The sequence below is a fragment of the Sus scrofa genome, chromosome 16 (assembly GCF_054392235.1).
Source record: "Sus scrofa isolate SSC_HxYL_T2T_F1_AM1 chromosome 16, Sscrofa_HxYL_maternal_Yorkshire_Landrace_v2.0, whole genome shotgun sequence".
Taxonomy (NCBI): domain Eukaryota; kingdom Metazoa; phylum Chordata; class Mammalia; order Artiodactyla; family Suidae; genus Sus; species Sus scrofa.
The window spans coordinates 25965517-25986256 of record NC_139398.1 but is presented as its reverse complement, the minus strand read 5'-3'; the positions used below and the strand labels follow the sequence as shown (position 1 = coordinate 25986256).

The following is a 20740-nucleotide window of genomic DNA, read 5'->3' as shown; positions in this document are numbered from 1 at the left end:
AGCATGATTTCAAATTATTTTTGAGAAACAATTTTACCAGAGTAGTCAATCCATATTAATTCTATGCTTTTAGTTTTTATAAGAAACTGAAAATTTCTTTCCAATTCTATATCTCTAGGATGGAAATTTCTGTTAGTGGTGATAACATTCTGACTAATTGATCATATCTAAGAAAAAAATTAACCTACATGTGTACAAGTCTATCATTATAAAATACTCTCAAGATCAAACTATGATTATACAATTATTCTATATACACCCCCCCAAAAAAAATACTACACCAAAAACAAAAAGGTCATTTTGGAAGTATTAGACCTTAATGTTAAAGCAGTGACTTGATGTTAATAATCCTGAAAAATTTAAAGGGCATTGGATTCATTAAGTCTAAAATTAATAAATTCCCAGAAAATATTATTATTATTGTTGTTGTTGTTGTTTTAGGGCCTCGCCTGCAGCATATTTAAGTTCCCAGGCTACAGGTCGAACTGGAGCCATAGCCACTGGCCTAACACCACAGCCACAGCAACTCCAGATCCAAGCCACATCCGTGACCTATGCCACAGCTTGCAGCAATACTGGATCTTTAACCCACTAACCCACTGAGCCACAAAAAGAACTCTTCGGAAAATATTCATTTTGATTATTTAGTGGGTTTTTGTACTTTATTCATCTTAGCATTGTTTCAATAGAAAATATGAGAGAGAACGATTATATATATCTAAAAGAAATAATTCCTATTTCTTGGTAATAGACTATCTTAAACTATAGTATCTGACAGTAAAATAGGGGACATTCATTAATACATTAATTTATTAATTCAACTCAATTAATATCCCAGGTGAGATGTACAGCTTTCCCTTTGTTTTTCAAAATTTAGTAAATTAGATCCCTTTTAATATAGGATTTAAATGAACTAGATACATTTTTCACTTTATTTTTCTTTGGGCGTCTACCACATCAGTGTGGCAGTTCCAGAGGAACACAGATCAAATTCTACTTATTTACTTATCTCTACCACATAGCACATGTCAATACCCTGGAATTAGTTTGCTTATATTTGCTGGTTACCTGAATGAAAATATTTGGGAAGAATATTCCTTGTCTTCACAGAGTAGAAGAGAATAGAAAAACTTTACTTCACAAAAGTCAGAAGGTATGCAAAATGATTTTATAGAGAGAAAATTAAAAGACAGGAATCTTTCCAAAGGTATTGTCTTCACTAAAAAAAGTACTGAATAATAATAATAAAGTCAAACTCTCTTGTTTATCCTTTGTCAGCAAGAGAATTAACAAAAAGAAAATGAATGCAAAAGACTATGAAGATTTTCTTAGCAATTGTGCTTACAGGATCAGTGAACCAATGACTGAAGGAAGTATTGCTATTATAAGACATGATGACAAAAAAAATTCATTTAAATGAAGAAGATACTTGGAGGAGAGCATGTTTGCATGTTTCTGAGAGGTTACTGAGTGGCATCCTTGTTAAATAATATCTCTTTTAAGGAAGGAAGACATGAGTAATTGATCATAGAGAAAATAGTTTACTTGATTTTATATCTAAAGAACACTGTTTCTCTAAATCACCAGGATGAATCACCAGTTGGCATTCATTGCAGTCATATACCAGTGAGAGCAGATGGAATATAAAATGGTATGAAACATGTCTACTGAGGAAACAAGTATTTTAAAAGTTAATGAAATACAAAACAACAAGAGTATAAAGTAGGCCTAACGAATGTTAATGTAGTAATTACAGCATAATTACACTTACACTTTTAATGATTATCTAAATGATAAATGATAATAGTAATAATAATACTGCCAGTAATACATTTGTCATTTTTCCAAGCATCACCTTAAACATTTCTGGCACAGCATATTAACTGGTCCTACAAATAACACAGAGAGATTTGCTTTTATTAATCCTATTTTCTTGGTAAGATAAAGAGACTCAGAGGGAGTGGCAGATGTAGCATTCAAATTAGATTCATCCTGCTATGCTAGCTTACAAATATTATGCTGTATTAATTATATTAAACCATATTTTGTTGAATTCTAGTGTGAACAAATAGATAAATGATGTAAGATATTTTATTGGAATATCTTAAAATTTACTAACTTGGAGTTCCCGTCGTGACGCAGTGGTTAACGAATCTGACTAGGAACCATGAGGTTGTGGGTTTGATCCCTGGCCTTTCTCAGTGGGTTAACGATCCGGCGTTGCCCTGAGCTGTGGTGTAGGTTGCAGACGCGGCTTGGATCCCGAGTTGCTGTGGCTCTGGCATAGGCTGGCGGCTACAGCTCCAATTCGACCCCTAGCCTGGGAACCTCCATATGCCGCTGGAGCGGCCCAAGAAATAGCTAAAAGACAAAAAAAAAAAAAAAAAAAAAAAAAAATTATTAACTTAAGAAACATATTAGTGCTTACTCCACACTAGGCTGGTCAGTAGAGATAAAACAGTAAACAAAAGAGACAACACATTACCTTTTACATTACCTTACCTCAAGGTGCTTATTATTTTAGTGGACAGTATTCAATATTACTTACTGAGTACTGACTATTGTTTTGCTACTATTCTCAGATTTTTAAATCTATTAATTGATTCAATCTGTCATTGAGGTAGATGACAGATTGTTATTGCCTGGATTTCTGACATGAGTAAACAGACTCAGACTAGATAATGTGCTTAGGTTCCTACAGTTAGTAAACAACAAAGTTGGAACTATCCTCCAGGATGTTTGTCTCTGACGTTTGCAGACGTAACCATTACATAATAACCCAAGAATATTTTATCACAGTGCTATCATCACTTTAAAAATGCTCATTTTAGGCAACCCAAAAATCTCTTCCCTAAGGATGAATCAAATAATAAGAGTGTAAAGACAGAAAAAGTCTTTTAATAAATTAAATATTACAGTTTACTATATGAAGATATATCAGCTTCAATATCAACAAGAATCTGGGGACCTTAGGCTGAGAGCCATGCCTGTAAGGAGCAGAGCTGTCAGCTGATTGTAATACTGACTTTGATTTAGAACAAAACGAGAAAGAAATTCCTATTGTTTTAAAGTAAATAAATTTTTGTTGCATCTCTCTGTTACAGCCTTACTTTACAATGAACCCCCCAAAAAGACAAATATTAAATAATTTAACTCAAGACTTCTCATTAGAAAAGGATATAATTAACACCACCAGGAGTTCCTGTTGTGGCTCAGTGAGTTAAGAAGCTGGCTAGTATCCATGAGTTTGTTGGTTTGATCCTTGGCCTTGCTCCCTGGATGAAGGATCCAGCATTGCCGCAAGTTGCAGCATAGGTCACAGATGTAGCTCAGTTCCTGTGTTACTATGGCTGTGGCCTAGGCCAGCAGCTGCAGCTCCAATTTGACTCCAGCCTTGGAACTCCCTTATGCCCTACGTGTGGCCCTAAAAAAGAAAAAAACAAAACACAACAACAATAAAAAACACCACCAGAGAAATCATGTACTTGGAAGCAAAAAATGAATCTAGCTTATCTATTTGCTATCCTCTAAATATAGAATAGGAGCAATTTTAGATTTTCAAACATTTACCAAATATTATTATTAGGGGCACTTGAATCCCCATGTCATTTATATGAAATGCCCTATACTTAGTCAATTCTACCTGGAAATTTGGCTTTAGTATCCTACACATCACACATCACACATCACACATTTCTCTCTCTCTCTCTCTCTCACACACACACACACACACACATCCCAACCAGTCAAAAAGCGTCTGGCTTATGTTCATGTAATCTCTGTCACTGTGACAACTATATTCAGTGTTGCTATAATACAGGAAGATTATAAGGAACAAGAGCTGGAAACAAAATTTTGTTTTGTTTTGTGTTTATGAGTGTGGTATCAGTAAAATAGTGTCAATAGACCCATGTTACTGCAAACTAAAGTATGAAAGAAAATTAAGTAGAAAAGAGAAAGGCAGAAGAGTCCATCTAGAAATTTGGGAATTTATAAAAGAGAGGTCTTTTATTCTATGTATTGAATTGGTGGGGGTTTTTTGTATTTTATTTATTTTTTATATAACGATTTTTATTTTTTTCATTATATCTGGTTTACAGTGTTCTGTCAACTTTCTACTGTACAGCATGGTGACCAAGTTACACATACATGTATAGATTTTTTTCTCACATTATCATGCTCCATCATAAGTGACTAGATATAAGCAATGAGATTCTAGTGGTTTTTTTTTCAAGGATTTTTTTTTTTTTTTTTTTTTGGTACATGCTGCTAGTATAATAGAGAAAGGTGACCCATGGGATACAATAAAAACACATTTGTCTTTAAAATTAATACAGTGAAATATGTTGGATTTGTCTAACATCTATTATAGTCATTCTCTAAAGTAGCTAACGCTTTTAGCTTAACAAATGGTCATGCACAAAAATGTCTTATTTTGGTGTCCCTTGCAGCAAGTGTGGCCATATCGTTGATACCAACAATTAAAATGTGAGCAGGATCATGTGTTCAGCCCCCGGAACTGTACTTTTCGCCTCTTCCACTGCCTTTAATGCAGGAAGGTTGGAAATATATGCATAAGGGTAAATTACTAAGGATAATGGTAAAAGATATAGTTAAGGTAGAGCCAATACACTAGCTCAGACTCTTGTATGATAAAGAGATACACTGCCAACTGGCAGATAGGTACATACGTAATAAAATTGCTGTAAGTTATTAAATGTCAAAAACATGGTTTCTATTCCATTATAGGTTTGGGAATGTTCAATTCTTCACAATTATCAAGACTGTGAACTCATTTTAATGTGAAATACTCCCAGACACACAAGCTATACTGTTGTGGATTTATCATTTGCCATGGAGTTTAGTTTTAGTTATTTCTTCTTTTACTTGGTAGGTAATATTCCTGACTCTTCCAGGTTTTTTTTCCCCCCCAGGTTTGGATCACAAAAACTTAAGAAAGAAAGGTGGGGGTTGGTAAGAAGGTTGCTATAAAACAACTCATTCCTTTCTGTTTGCTCCACATCTGGTACCTGTGAACAAAGACACACCTGTACTTGGAACTTTGTCCCTAAATATTTGTTTTCCAAATGTAGCAGGATGTTTCCCCATTATAGCTCCTTCAAAGTATCTCATCAGTGTAAATCTTATGCCCTCCAAATTTCTTAGGCAAAAATTATCTTCTATTAGTAAATAATGATGGAACAATAGCTTAATTCGATGTAAGTGATGTTTATTTTATGCTCACTCAATAGTTTAAAATATGTTTACTGAAGGGGATTTTCCATATAGTTATTCAAGAAATAAACTGGGCCCTTCCATTTTGCAATTCCACCAGTCTTTGCATTTAGCCAGGCAGGAAGGAGGGAGGGAGGGAAGGTGGAAGTGAGCGAAGAAGGGAGAGAGAAAGAGAGAGAGAGATTTTTGGAGAAGGCTTGAAAATATTGTATTTAACTCCCTTCCACATTGAAGTGCCTTGAATGTAAACATACAGCACATGTAAGGGGAGTTGGCAACTGTAATTTAGATATAATCCCATGAAGAAAAACAAATGCTTTTGATGAATGAGTAGTCAAAATAATAGCTATTGTCTGAACAAAGTCCAGACTACTGTGCCTTACAAACTTTAGTGATATCTCTCAGTCTCTTCCACTAGTCCCACTGAAGCCCTTCCCTTTAGACTTATATTATAAACAAGAAGTTTCCATACTGCTTTTTGGTATATACTTTTGATAAAATTTTAGGTAAAGAAATCTAAATATGTCTCCAGAAAAAAATCATTGCTTGTTTTGTTTGTTTGTTTTTGCAATTTTATTACTTCAGATTTGGTGTGGGGTTTCTGTCTGAGGGATTCCAGGTTCAATGCTAGAGAATCTAGGGCAACAATTTGACAATTTGTCAACTTATGTTAGGGACTGATTAATCACATCATTGTGTCTCTGGTAGAATTTCCTTTTTTTTTTTTTTTCTTATTAAGGCCACACTTGCGCAACTCTCCCAGCTAGGGGATGAATAAGAGCTGTAGCTGCCAGTCTACCTCATAGCAATGCAGGATCCAAGACACATCTGTGATCTACACCTAGTTTGCAGCAATGCCAGATCCTTAATCCACTGAGCAATGCTGGGGACCAAACCCTCATCCTCACAGATAGCTTTGGGCTCTTAACCTGCTGAGTCACAATGGAAACTCCAGAATTTCCATTTTAACATCTTAAAGGAGAAGCGTAAACTCTTAGAGAACAAGAGTAAAAGTGAGTAAAATTGGAGAGGCTAACATAAGAAAGAATTGAGATGGAAGAAAATCCTAGGAAGAGGAGACTCAAAGGAGCTCAGAACATAGCTGGAAGAGTTTCTTCAGGTAGGAGAAAATGAAACAAATGAATGCAAATACAAGCAATTTTGCTGGATTTCTGCTGGGACTTGAGTGAGTTTCTTCTGATTGGCTTCTGGTTTCTAATGAGTAGTAGATGTGAAGTGTTGAAATTGGGAAACCTGGAGAAATTTGGCTTTGAATTATCTGACTCTAGAATATTTCAAAGTAATTTCACAGAATATCTGTCCTGGAAGATGCACTATGAATAAAAATTCATTGTCAAATGTAGAGAGCATTATCTTCATACTCAATAAAGATTCTCACACTACACTAGCATATCATAAGGTCCAGAGTTTGGTGCTGAAAATGGACATGTCATCTAACGTTTAATTCAGTGATTCACCAAAAACATCTAAAACTATAACGTTCTTTATCTATTTAAATACCATTGAATTTAGTATTTCATATCAGCCACATGGGAGAGTAATCTTAATACATTTTCTTAAGTGCTAGTGATTATAAGAACATTCTCAAAGTAATAAAGAAAAAACAGATTATGCCCATCCAATTGGTTCTCTTTAGACATATACCATCAAACACAACATTTTTTTTTTTTTTACTTTTTTTTTTCTTTGTAGGGACATGCCTGCGGCATATGGACGTTCCCAGGCTAGGGGTTGAATCGGAGCTGCAACTGTTGGCCTATGCCACAGCAATGCAGGCTCCAACCACATCTGTGACCTACACGGCAGCTTGAGGTGATGCCGGATCCTTAACTACTGAGTGAGGCCAGGAATCAAACCTGTATCCTCACGGATACTAGTTGGATTCTAAACCTCCTGAGCCACAAGAGGAACTCCCACAAAAATTTTTAATGATTAAGCTGAGTGGATATGTGGATGATTGTGGACTGACTCAGTTTCAAACTTGCTATGAAACCATATTGCAGGAAGAAAAAATACACAGAAGTTACTGTAAGGGAAAGACTGTTTTCCAACATTCCAGAGATATGTGCTTACATCTGAACAATAAAAGCAATAGTCACATTTTTCCTAGATCTGATTGGAATAAATATTACTCTTTTTCCATGTGGTGAGTTTATTGAAAGCCCATGGTGAAATTATTGGCCCATTATATTTCAGAGTGAAAAAAAATGAGGGCCAAAGGTAGAACTCTTTGAAGTTCACAGGGTTTTATGGCTATTTATTGAAGTAAGGGTTCCAATGTATTCATTTAAGAAGACAAAAGAATTCTTTAAGCTCAGCTGAAAGAAAAGATTTCTGCAAAGCATGCAGAAGTTACTGCATAGGTCAACTCAACAAAATCATTTCCCATCTCATGTGAAATCACCCTTATTGCATAAGCCCAGAAATATTTTTTCATAATATCGTTTCAAATAATTATCCACACTAGAAGTGAATGTGGGAATTTATAATATTTCTCTTGATTATCATCTGAAATTCTGATTTTCTTCTTGTGAATTCTTAGAACTATGTGATATATCAACTAACACTGTAAACCTTGGGTCATGATTACAATAAAACACTTGGATCAATTTTATAATATAATTCTACTCTTATCTCTCCAAAAGGCACCCTGACAATCTGTGCACATAAAATAATTATTAAAAAAAAAACTTACAATTTACAGCAAAATAAGAAAAATTCACATCAATTTAATTAATCAAAAATTCCACAGCTGGAAGATTCTACAAAACAAAACTGAGTTGTTATCCATCATAAAGAGTTTATTCTGTGACAACCATGGACAATAAAGAAAATAATAACACAAATTTACTTATTCAGTTTACCTCATTCCATTGAAATATGTCCCCATTGCAAGTCAACCAAAGAATACTGTATGATTTACCCAATATAGAATGTGGTCAAAATAACTCAGTTTATGATTAAATGTATATTTAGGTTTATTAATCCACTGCATTAAATACTACATATTTTGCATAAATAAAAATACCTATCATAGCAAAAGTGTAATCATTCAATTTTGTGTCAAGATACTCACTAGTAGTTTGTAAAACTCTCCATTTGGGGATGGATTTTTAGAAATTTCTTTTCTTTCTGAGACATCCTCATTCAAATTGTCTTATTTCCCTCTATTGACTTTTGCCAGTTTCTGTATGCTCTATAAGCAATAGATTTCTCTGAAACGCTCAATGTCCAAAAATTATTAATTTTATTAAACTTTCATTTTACTAAGAAAATTTATAAACTCATTATGTCCTTTGCTCTTTTTTATGATTTTATTTTGCTCTTTGAAAATTTTACTTCTATCACTTATTGTGACTCTCTTCTTGTACCTCCATCTCACTTCCTGACACAATAATATCAATGCAAAATATTGCATTCCATAGTGTGACCCCTTTACAACTCTATTTTGGAGGGTGGTTACTTTACTACTTTTTGCATGGTAGAAACATTATGCATTTTTCTTAAGAATCCACTACTTATATTTGGATTTAAAAGGTAATCCTTGGCAAAATACCAAAAGGACAATCAGAATCTCAGGAAACAAAATTACACCCCTGTTGATGAACCTCCTGGTTATCTCGCTCTAAAGTGTCCCAATTGTAGCTACAGAAAAAAGATCAAAGAAGCCATTGGAGTCAGGGAAAGTAGGAAATGGAATAGGAGCACTTTCAGTTTTAATTTTTTAAGGCCCATTACATGTAGCTTTAAATGGTCCAGCATATCCTTTGATCTTCATTGGCAGATGTCTCCACTCATAAGCATTCAAAAATATTCTTCACAGCTTTTAGATAAATATAGTCATAAGCATTAAACAATAGGCTCTTGTACTGAGTATATGGTGATAGAATGAAAGATGTAGGCTTATCCTTAGCAAATGTGGTTAAGGACTTTTTGATCTGTGCCACTTGAAGAAACAAGACAATTGAGGCAAACTTAAAAGAGTTTGGGGGCCCACTCTGGGCATCTATCCAGAGAAAACCATGACTCATAAAGACACATGTACTCCGATGTTCACTGCAGCACTCTTTTCAGTAGCCAAGACATGGAAACAACCTCAATGTCCATCTACAGAGGAGTGGATCAAGAAGATGTGGTACATATACACAATGGACTATTACTCAGCCATTAAAAGGAACAAAATACCAGTATTTTTAGCAACATGGATGGACCTAGAAATTATCATGCTAAGTGAAGTCAGCCATACAACGAGACACCAACATCAAATGCTTTCACTGACATGTGGAACCTGAAAAAAAGACAGACTGAACTTCTTTGCAGAACAGATGCTGATTTACACACACTGAAAAACTTACGGTCTCTGGAGGAGACAGTTTGGGGGGTGGGAGGATGTGCTTGGGTTATACGATGGAAATCCTGTGAAACTGGATTGTTATGATCATTATACAACTACAGATGTGATAAATTCATTTGAGTAATAAAAAAATAAAATAAAGGCAAATATTTAAAGTTTAAAACAAAAAAACAAAAAAACCCATCTTGGAGGCCTTTTTAGGTATAAAACAATTCAATGAGTTTTTTTTTGTTGTTGTTTTGTTTTGTTTTGTTTTTAACTGATGTCCCTATCCTGCTGGTGCTGTAAGTAAACAGTTTATCTAATGGCTAAATTTGCAAAGCCTACAATAAAGAGCCTGACTCCACTAAGAGTAATTTAAAACTACTCACTCTAACCATAGCACTTACTTTTCTGTATAGAAACTGTATGATGGTTGTTCTCCATAGTCAATGATATCTAGTCTTCATTTTTTTTTGTATACCAATTACTTAATGTGATGCCAAGACCTGAATAAAATTAAATTCTAAGGTTTTATAAAAGAACATAGAAAAATAATAATTTATCTGAAAATATCATGATTATCCTTATTAATATTTTCCTATGCAAATTCTAACTATATTCTGAAATCAGAGTTTAATGTTTGCATATTTCTAGACACACCTGTGTTTTCTGTAACTCTGAACGTTATTCATATGGCCTTTTCATTTATTTATTCATTTATTTACTCAGGCAGTCATTTGTTTATTTAGAAAACAGTGGACGAATGTGCTATACTCAGATTTATACAGCATTAATATAGCTGTGAAGAAAACAGACAATTCTGGTGTAGTCACATTTTATTGGATGAAGCTTCTATCCCAGTAAAGAATAGAGAGAAGCAAATATGTAGATATTAAATAGTATAATAGAAGACTGATTAATAAAGTAGAGCAGATCAAGCAAGACAAGAATTTTTTAGTAAATGTGTATTATTTGATGAATATTAGGAAAAGGCTCCCTGATATGGTAATATTTGAGCAGACACTAGACAAAAATGAGGGGTGGGGGTAAGTGCTTGAAAATCCTAGGGGATTATTTCCTAGGAAGAGAGAAAAAAATGCAAACTCATCAACAAATAACCCAAATAGGCAAAATGAGAATGAGAAAGAGGGAAAGAGGTAAGAGATAAGGTTATAGGCATAAGAGTGGTTTAGATCAGGTACATCCTAGAAGAGAACCATCACATGAAATTTAGACTTTAGTCTGAGAAGGATTGAGAAAACTGGTAGCATTCTATGCAATATGATATGTGACATATTCTAAAAAGATAAAATTTGGCATCATAGACAAGGATGGCTGCTGCGGAGGCAGTGAGAAGTGGTCAGACAAGGGATATACTTCAGTTGAACAACCAATAGCATTACTGATGTCTTGCTATGAAGTATGATGGAGAAGGCTCAAGAATGATTCCCAGATTCGGTCTGAGCAAGTAGAAGAAAAACGTTTCATATTCATTAAAATTAGAATACCATGGAATATGTTGGTTTAATGGAAAATACAAAGAGTTTTATTCTGTACAAATTAAGTTTGAAGTGCTTCCTAGGCATCTAAGTACAAATAACTGAGGATGTAGTTTTAAGGAGTTAAGGAGTAAAATCTAGGCTGGAGATAGGAATTTTTCAGCTCATCAATGTATGGAACATTTTAAAATCTAAGAGATGGGATAATATTATCTAGGTAAAGATCAGTTTGTCAATTGCTGCTGGTGGTTGAAAAAGATGAAGTTTTGAAACTGTCCATTGGTTTTGGAATCCAGGGTCTATTCATGTTCCCAAGAAGACCTATATCAGTGGAATCATGGGTAAATTTCTTTACCCAAGGGAGAACCAAATCAGATAACTTCCTCTAAATGAGGAGCCAACAAAAGTTTATGTTAATTCAAAAGTGTTCAGAATCAAAGAGAGTTTTGAAAGTGGGAGATATTAAAGCCACAGATATATGTTGATGAAAATAATTCAGTAGAAAGAAAACATGCTGGTAGAAGAAGGAGAAAACAGGGACAATTTCTGAAATGATGGTAAAGAAGGGAAGGGAACAAAATCATAAGTGGATATTTTTGCCTTAGAAAAGAACCCAAACAGTGATCCACTGTGACAAGGAAGGAAAACAAAGAACCGAGGTTCAGATAGTTTTTATAGATGTGTTGCTAGATGCATATAGAAATTTTCTTCTCACTGCTTCCATTTTTTTCAGTGGAAAAGAGCTAAAGTTATCCTGGAAAAAAGGAAAGAAAAGAAAATCTTAAATGACATAGGGGAAAGGAGAGGTGTGACATAGATATAGCAGACAGTGTATCTCTGCCATCAATTGTACTAAAATTAATTCTATCTGAAGGAGGAGCACATACTTTTTACTTTTTTAAGGTTCTAACCCCCAGTAGAGTAGAACTGACCCCAGGTAAAATATACCACTCTTTCTTTTGGGTTACTGCTTGACTCTGAATCTTGTTATTCTCTTGTAACATTCTCTAGTACTTTAGTTTTATCATGATCTCACTCTGACAGATTATGTGGCTCAAAGTTCAGAACTCTTGTCCTACAATTTATGGTATGCCTAGTACTTTTCACATAATATCCTCTAACTATATGTTTCATTGAAAGAAGTAATGATACCTTATACAATAATGAAGTCTTAATTAAGAGATACAATTGCCCTCATTATAAGCTTAAATATCAGACAATTCACATGGAATATATAAGGCTATTTCAAATTGTACTATTTACAGAATCTCAGAAATCTAGAGTATAAGCAGAAATGTTTTCAACAATCCACGCAGAGAACTTAAAATGTCTTTTGGTGCTTCTGAAGCTTAAATCTTCACTAATAAAGAAAATCAATCATCTGGCCCTGTGTTGGGTGAGAGACTTTATCTGGGCAAGTATTTGAAACTGTAAGTAAATAGGAGTATTTCATTCAGATACAATTATTCGTTTTGTGTCAGTTAGATTGTAATTTTTACTTGAAATTTCAATATGCTCCTAAATAGTAGATTAAAGATCAGCATTAATTTCCAAATAGAGGAGATGTTACTCATTTGCATAACAGTCACATTTGAGAGCAGAATTTAGGGTATAATTGTATTAAATTGGGTTGGGATGAATACAATTTTAGTAACTCTTCTATATTTTCAGCCAGAATTACTTCAAAAAAAAAAATTAGTTCTATCCCTGTCTGCTTCCATACATAAAACTCTCTCATAAAATACTCTTAGCTCTAGATCTACTATCCACATGTCTATTTGAATCACTCCCTGGCCAACTCAAAGGCAAATTAAATTCAACAAGACCAAAATGAAGTCATGAACTTTTTTCGCTCAAAAATCATTATCTTCCAGTATTCCCTATCTTTGTAAATGACAACTGATTCCACCCAGTCATATAAGCCAGAAACCACAATATCACACTCTCCTGTAGTCTTCGGTATCTAATATACCACCACACTACTGTTAATGTTTTCTCTCCTAACCTGTTCAAATGTGTCTACTTCTTTCCAAATGCAAAACTGCTATGCTTCTTCAAGATACTGTCGGATCATTCCTGGAGTTCAACAATAGCCTTTTAATTTGTCTTCATTACCCTGGCCTCTTTCAAACCATTTTATTTATTCTGCATTCATGAACAGTTTTAAAAAGTTAAAATCTTATTTATTTACTCCATATTCTTTAAAACAAAAAAAATATCAGTGCATTATCATTGTTCTTAAACTCTTTAACATGAGGCTGAGCGTCTGGCTCCTATATGCCTCTGAAATTTTGCCACAAATACACTCCCCATTCTCTCTGAATACCATCTATTTTGTCCTTTTTATATTTCTGCAAATGAGACAGTCTTCTGTTCAAAGACACTATCAGTTGTTGTCTCCATAGCCTGGGACATTAGTAACTTTGCCTCATATATCTTTCCACTTTGTGAAAATGTGTTCTTTCCAACTCAATGTCACATCCCCAGAGAAGATTTCTCTGATCTAAAATAATCAATTCTTTTTCTTATACCATTTTGAGGTTATTTTATATTTATTCAATGTTACAACATGCACTATTTCATCAGAACTATGGTATTTTACATATTTGTATATTTTGTGGTTATTTGCTTGGTTACTGTCTAATCATTAGATGGAGACTCTGCCACAAGTTGCAGTTAAGAATCTGTGTGTTTTGCTCACAATTATTTTACTAATGTCCACTTCAAAATGAGCTCATAGAATGTCCTCATTAAATACCGTTAAAAGGATAACTGAATAAAAATACACAGACACACTTAACAACAGTGTTTTATAGTATACATAAAAACTTCCCAAAGACAGAACCATTCCAGACTTATCAGAAACACTCTAGTTTTAAACTAACAAAGCATGCGTTCGTTTTCCTTCATAGAGGTAAGGTGCCAAAAGCAATTCTTGAATCAGTTGTTCAGAACTGCCCATGCTAAAAGGGGATTCTGGAAATTTTTATTTCTTTGAACAGATGGCAACTGCTTATATAAAAAAATACACGTTATGTAAAAATAAATAAATACTTAAAATCAAATAACAGTACATTTAAGTTAATGACATCTACCTATAGAGGAAATATTCATTCTTCCAATGATTGTTCATACATCAATCCTCAATTTTTAAATTTTCTTGGTCTAATTTGAAGCCAGTTCCCTCACAGTTGAGGAGAAGAGGACAATTTTCTCATATGTAATTATTTTGTTGTGTTTTATAAGACACAACATTTATAACATAATATTTAATGAACCCAACTTAATATGTAATAAAAGTTAGTATCAAATTTCTAATCAATATGAATTTGAACATTAATGCAAATTTTTATAAAGGAAGTATTTCACAGAATCAAACTTTAAAAAAATAAATATATGCTGTGTAAAATATACTTGACTCCTAATTATATGGATGACTCAGTTTATATTCTGTATTTGTTACAGCTTAAGTACAATAGTCCCTGAAAAGGAACAGGGAGAATTATATTTCCCTGGAGGCTCTGTAGTCACTAGCTGCTTGGCCTCGGGCAATGCATGCTGGCATCCCTAGATCTTGTTTCCTTACATCTCAAATAAATGTGCCACTCTTGCTTATTTCTAAGGGAACATTCAAAGCCACGATTCAGAGGTTTGATTTTCTAATTCAAATAAAATACCATATTAATGCAGTCATAGATTTTTATCCCTGGAGTTTCTTTAATGGGAGAAATTAAAATAGCTTAAAGAAAATCACAAAAGCATAAGTAAAAAGGGTGAGTAGACCTGGGTATTATTTCCCAATTTGGACAATTTTGTTGCTGAGAGATTGTTTCCATGGTACGCATTCTGTCAAAATCCCTCAGAAAAGATGTCTATATTACCATTATTTGCTCTGACAATATCAGCTGTTAACACTCTCATACTTCCTTTTCAAAACAGAGATTGAACCAAGGACAAAGAATGAAATGGTGTAAACTCATTACTGCACCAAAATTTAATTCAAATGCATTATCATTGAAAAACTATAATCTTGTGCTCTTAAGATGAGATACTCAGGGAGACTGCATCATTATCTTTCCTTAGAGACCATTAGAAAAAAATCCTCTGCAGGGAAGTGAAGGCCAACAAAAATCACCATCTCATCTATTTAAAACTAGAAGATGTTTCATCTTTCTACTTATTAGATATATTTAGAAACAAAATAAAATTTGAATTTGAAAACTAGCTTAATGTAGTAAGAAATAAATGCTTATATGTATATATTATATGTATATATTTACATATGTATATATACTTATCTGTACATGTGTCAAAGTCAGAACATGTACTATCTAATAAATGTGTCCTCTTGACATACATTTTCTAGCTAATAATGTATCATAATTACCCATTCAAGTAACTTAATTAAAATCTAAATCACTCTTTTAAACAGCTATTCTTTTTATAGAGATTTTTGTTTTGTTTTTTGTTTTCTTTTTAGGGAACACCTGTGGCATATGGAAGTTCCCAGACTAGGGGTTGAATTATAGCTGCAGCTGCTGGCCTACACCACAATCACAGAAACTCAGGATCTGAATCACACCTGCAACCTGCACCACAGCTTGCAGCAATATCATATCCTTAATCCACTGAGCAAGGCCAGGGGTCAAACTCTCATCCTCACAGATACTAACCTGCTGAGCCACGAAGGGAACTCCAAGTTTTGTTTTGTTTTGTTTTTTTACATTATACACTCAGAACAAACTAAAATTAGGCAATGTATTACTCAACATATTTTTGTACACTACATGTAATCAAATTGTTGAGTTCTGGAGTTCTCTAGTAGTTCAGTGGGTTAAGGATCTGGTGTTGTCACTGCTGTGCCTCTGGTTACTACTGTAGCTTGGGTTCAGTGTTGAGTCTGCTGATTCACCATTTTGTTAAAGTTAATCATGTAATGAATTGCCATTGATAGAATTGCATTGTTTCCTCAGCCCCTGCCCCAGAGCAACAAAGCATTGAAATGGCAGGTAGCAGGTGAGTACAAAATTATTATAGCCAAAGTACATCTACAGAGAGAGACAGTGTGCAGGCCGCCCTGTGAGAAAACAAGAGAGCCTGTTCGCTTTATAACTATTTCTATATGCTGCGGACCTGAGTGGGGATCTGATCCTTCCTGCCCTGGTCCACTTTGCCTGCATAAGGACTGAGTGTTGATTGGCGTCTGTGTGGGGGCACATTTTGATTATCCCATTGGTTTAGGGCAGGATGCCTCATTTGTGTGGGGAACAGGAGATACAGAGGTGGGGTGACGAGTCCACATACCCTTCCTAGGGGTGAGTAGAGAGAAGTCCAGGTTGCTCAAGGTGGGGGTGGGGACATTACAATGATGCATAATAAGGATCTGATAATTCTTGTTTTGGCCAGAGGCTTTGGGTTTAATCTCCTTAAAGGGGACTTGAAGCCTATAACACCATACCTTGACTATTTATTACTTTTTATGAGTTTATGTTTTCCTATATATTGTTCACCATTTTATATGTGCGGTGTATACCAGAATACAAAATCTGGAACAAAGCAAACAGTTTGCTTCAGTATAATATTTACCTTTTATACAATAATATATCAAATTATACAGTGCAAACAATAATATTGTTAATTCTTTATGTGGGATATATGAGATCTCAGTTATTTAATTCAGATTCAAAAGTACTTTTCAATGATAAAACTAGTATATAATTTTGCATTTAATCTAAAATAAAATGCTCTACTCCAGATTATTTACATTTAGTCATTCAACCATATACAACATAGGACCTGGGAAACATTATGTTTTTTGTAATAAATATACACCCCAAGCACATGGATTTCTTTCCATTTGAACTTTAACTGAAACAACCTCTTGTAGGAATTATTGCAAATGTTTGTTTGGTTTGCTCTTGATCTGCTCATTTCTACTCTTAATCCATGGTTTTCATATCTCAACACTTGTACTTAGTGCTCATGTAAGCTTCTCTCTCTAATTTATCTGTTATCCTAACCTTTGTTCTGAGTTACGTTTACTTTGGCTTACCCCTGCATTCATAACTTGGTCTCTGATTTTGACACCCCCCCAAAGGTCTTGAGGGGGATCTTCTCTACTCAAGGTTTAGGATTAACAGAAAGGCACTGGCTACTGAAAACCCCAGGTTTCACATGAAGGGAATTAATGTGAAAATTTGCATTGGTTCTTGTTGATACAACCACCTGGTTGGCTATGAGAAATGGAGACTGGGTTGTTCTCTATTCTCACTTCTTGCATCTAATACATATGGTCTATGATTGGTAACTTGGCTCAAAATTCAGTTGACATAACTGTACTTCCAGTAGGTTTAAAATATTCCATTCTGGTATCTTTTAATCGTGAGAGACTGAGGGTAGCAAATTTCAATAATGTTTCTCAAGTTCCTCTACAACTGTATCAGCACAACAATATAGAACTCGGTTTGTGGTTGAAAAAAGTGGACAAATTTTCTTATTATCTGTTTTATCAAACAAGGAAAGTTATACTCTATTAATGAGTAAAAATCCTCTTCTTAGAGGATTACAATACACTAGTCCCTAACAAGTGGTTACTTGCCTCAGGGCAGAATAGTTTTCCTAGGCTCCCAGGGGAAGGGCACTGCTTCTTAATTACATTTCACCAATTAAGTGTTTGCCTTCAATTTTGAGAAAATCCACAGAAAGAACTGCAAATCTTTTTAGGCTTTAGGTGCAAATTCTAAATTTCTATCTCTAATTAACCTACTTTTACTAATTGATAAAATTATAATGAACTGAAAGATCAAGAACGTCTTTTTTCCTTCCTCTTTTCATGCAGCAGGAGTGTGAAAAGTGTCAGCTCTCTTGTAAAGAATTGTGGTATTGGTTCTTTCTCTTACTCTTGCTGCCTTTCTGTACTTCCTATAGCTGAAGAAGTGGGCTAAAGAATTTACCTTTTTTCCTGCTTGATCAGAACTTCCAGCCAGGGACCTCTCTTTTCTTTCTCTTTGTGTAATGATAATGTCTTCACTTTCTCATCTTTGCAAGTGGCAGTATGATCCTGTTATAGGTTGAACTCTAGTCTCCCAAAATATACATGCTATAATCTTAACCCTCAGAAACTCAGAATGTGGACATACTTAAAGACAGAGTCTTTCCAAAAGTAATCAAGCTAAAAGGATTCATTAAGGTGGGCTCTAATCTAACATGACTATATTAGAAAGTAATATCTCAGAAACATATAGTTGACCTCTGTAAAGTAATTCTCTACTTTAAGTTTCACATGTCTATATGCCTGCATGCTTGCATTCCAGAACTTTTAAGATTAAGCCCCAGTTTAATACCTACCCAAATGAAGTGATGATGAAAAACGACCAGTCAATTTAAGAGAGATGTTTAGATTTTAGTAACCAATCTAAAAAATGTCTTGGGGTTCCCGTCATGGCGCAGTGGTTAACGAATCCTACTAGGAACCATGAGGTTGCGGGTTCGGTCCCTGCCCTTGCTCAGTGGGTAACGATTCGGCGTTGCTGTGAGCTGTGGTGTAGGTTGCAGATGCGGCTCAGATCCCGCGTTGCTGTGGCTCTGGCGTAGGCCGGTGGCTACAGCTCTGATTCGACCCCTAGCCTGGGAACCTCCATATGCCGCGGGAGCGGCCCAAGAAATAGCAAAAAGACCAAAAAACAAAAAAAATTATAAAAAAATGTCTTGAGAAACCTATCCTATCTATTTTAAAGTAACTCTGTTTTGGTCCTATATATAGCACCTATACTTCACAGAGTGAATGGCTGAGGTCCCTCCTGAGTTATATGAATCTCTTTCCCATCAACTTTTTTTTAGGGAAGCACCTGCAGCATATGGAAGTTCCCAGTCTAGGGGTTGAACTGGAGTGGCAGCTGCCTATGCTGCAGCCACAGCAACACAGGATCTGAGCCAGGTCTGTGACCTACACCACACCTCACACAACACCGGATCCTTAACCCACTGAGCAAGGCCAAGGACCAAATTCACATCCTCAAAGATATTAGTGGGGTTCATTACTGCTGAGCCATTCCAGGAACTCCCCTGGCAAATTAAATTCAGGCCTAATACAGAATATTTTGTCATGGTGGTTGTTTTGTTACTTTTCAGTGCCTCTGATTATGGAGACTGATAGGTAGATAGAGATTCTTTCTATCCATGATGGGGAAGTCCACAATAAAAATAAATAAATCAGTTTTGGCTAAGACTTTCCCACAACTTTTCACTTTTAAAGGGATTTTTACTCAAGTGCTCATAAGGACAGGAATCTAGGCAATTTTCCACCTGCCCCAGGAATGAGGTTTCATGGGATGATATATGAGGTTTCATATGTCAGGGACTGAAAAAAGCAACAGGGAAACATCTTTGGATATCCGTTTGGATTTCTTTTCAGAAGAAGAAATTGGCCCTGTTCTGCCCTCTTCTTTGCTTCCTAACTCAAGTCACAGGGTAGTGTTATATAAATATAAATATGGATCTAAATAGGGAAGTACTTTATTTAGAAGGAAAACTATTACAAAGGGAGAATATGCCTCCATCTCAGAAATCTACAAGTATCTCAAAACCAAATGGAAAAAAAACAGCTTTTCTTTTACGGGGTAACAAAGATTAGCAGAAACGCTTTAGGGGAAGTTGCAACAGCAAGGGCGCACAACAGGTGGAGTCTTAGGGGAACAGTGTCTCCCTGCAGTCAGCCGGTTCCCTGGGCAGGCTGACAGGGGGGTGATGCCGCCTGTCAGCTCTTGCTCAGACTTGGAAGAAGTTAAAATTCTGGAACTTGTAGTGAGGAGAGAAGCCTGACTAACGTCTGCTCAAGACAAAGCAGAGGATATGAAATGGGCAAAGAGAACATTCTGTCAGTGGGGGTGAAAAGCTTCTCTACTCCAGGAAATGTGGTTCCTCTATTCAGAACTGGACCATTAAGGACAGGGGCTACGTGGTTTTTACAAATGCCTACCTTTACAAATGCCGACTCCTTCAGCAACCAAACCCTTTCCTTACAGGGAAAACGCTCTCTTTGGAACATCGTCACAAGCAAAGCCCGTTAACAATTCCCGGGAAATAACAATAGAATGGGGGTGATAAAGTCTGACCTTTTTTTTCCTTGGGGCTTTTAGTCTCACTTGCTCATGGGCTGCCATGTGCAGAGGCCATACAACTGGCACTTCAGGCCGGAGCTCCTGGTGCCAAACGGCTGCCAGCCCCTCAGCTCAGGAACACACTCAGCTCAAGATGGCGGCGGCGCCTGAGCCCTGAACCCCTGCCTGGAGCCTGAGCAATGCAGCCCCGCCTCCTCCTCCTCCCACCTCCCGGCCCCTCCCAGGGGACAGAGCCCTAGAAAGCAGCTCCACCCACAGTCTGTGGGGAGAGCGAGGATTCCAGAACCGGAGTTCACATCTCTCTGTTCTCTGATCAGAGAACTGATCAAAAAATTAAGTTTTCCTTTATTTCTGAACTGAACTCCATCACGTTCTGTTGGCATGAACTGCACTGGGCATGAGGACCTTTGTTGGGGACCAACTTGGGAAGGTCAGTACAACTTCGCTAAGGCACTTCTTTGGGGAATCACTTACAACATCTACATCTGGAAAAAAACAAAGCTGTGAAGTCTCAAAACCAATCTCTAGGG

At 35.7% G+C, this 20740-nt stretch overlaps 1 protein-coding gene across 4 annotated transcripts in view; it reads right to left on the bottom strand.

The window, feature by feature from the left end:
• Window positions 1–20340, bottom strand: part of LOC146395472 (uncharacterized) — a 491363-nt gene extending 471023 nt beyond the window's left edge. For 3 of the 4 annotated variants that reach the window (XR_014830845.1, XR_014830846.1, XR_014830847.1), the window contains exon 1: window positions 20205–20340. Coding sequence is in view for 1 of the 4 variants with exons in the window: in XM_085001762.1 (XP_084857888.1) it covers window positions 10000–10036 (37 nt within the window). In the remaining 3 variants the exon portion in view is untranslated. Of the gene's footprint in view, window positions 1–9999; window positions 10099–20204 lie in introns of those variants that run through there. The other variant, XM_085001762.1, reaches the window with a different exon arrangement.
• Between the last annotated feature and the right edge of the window lie 400 nt (window positions 20341–20740).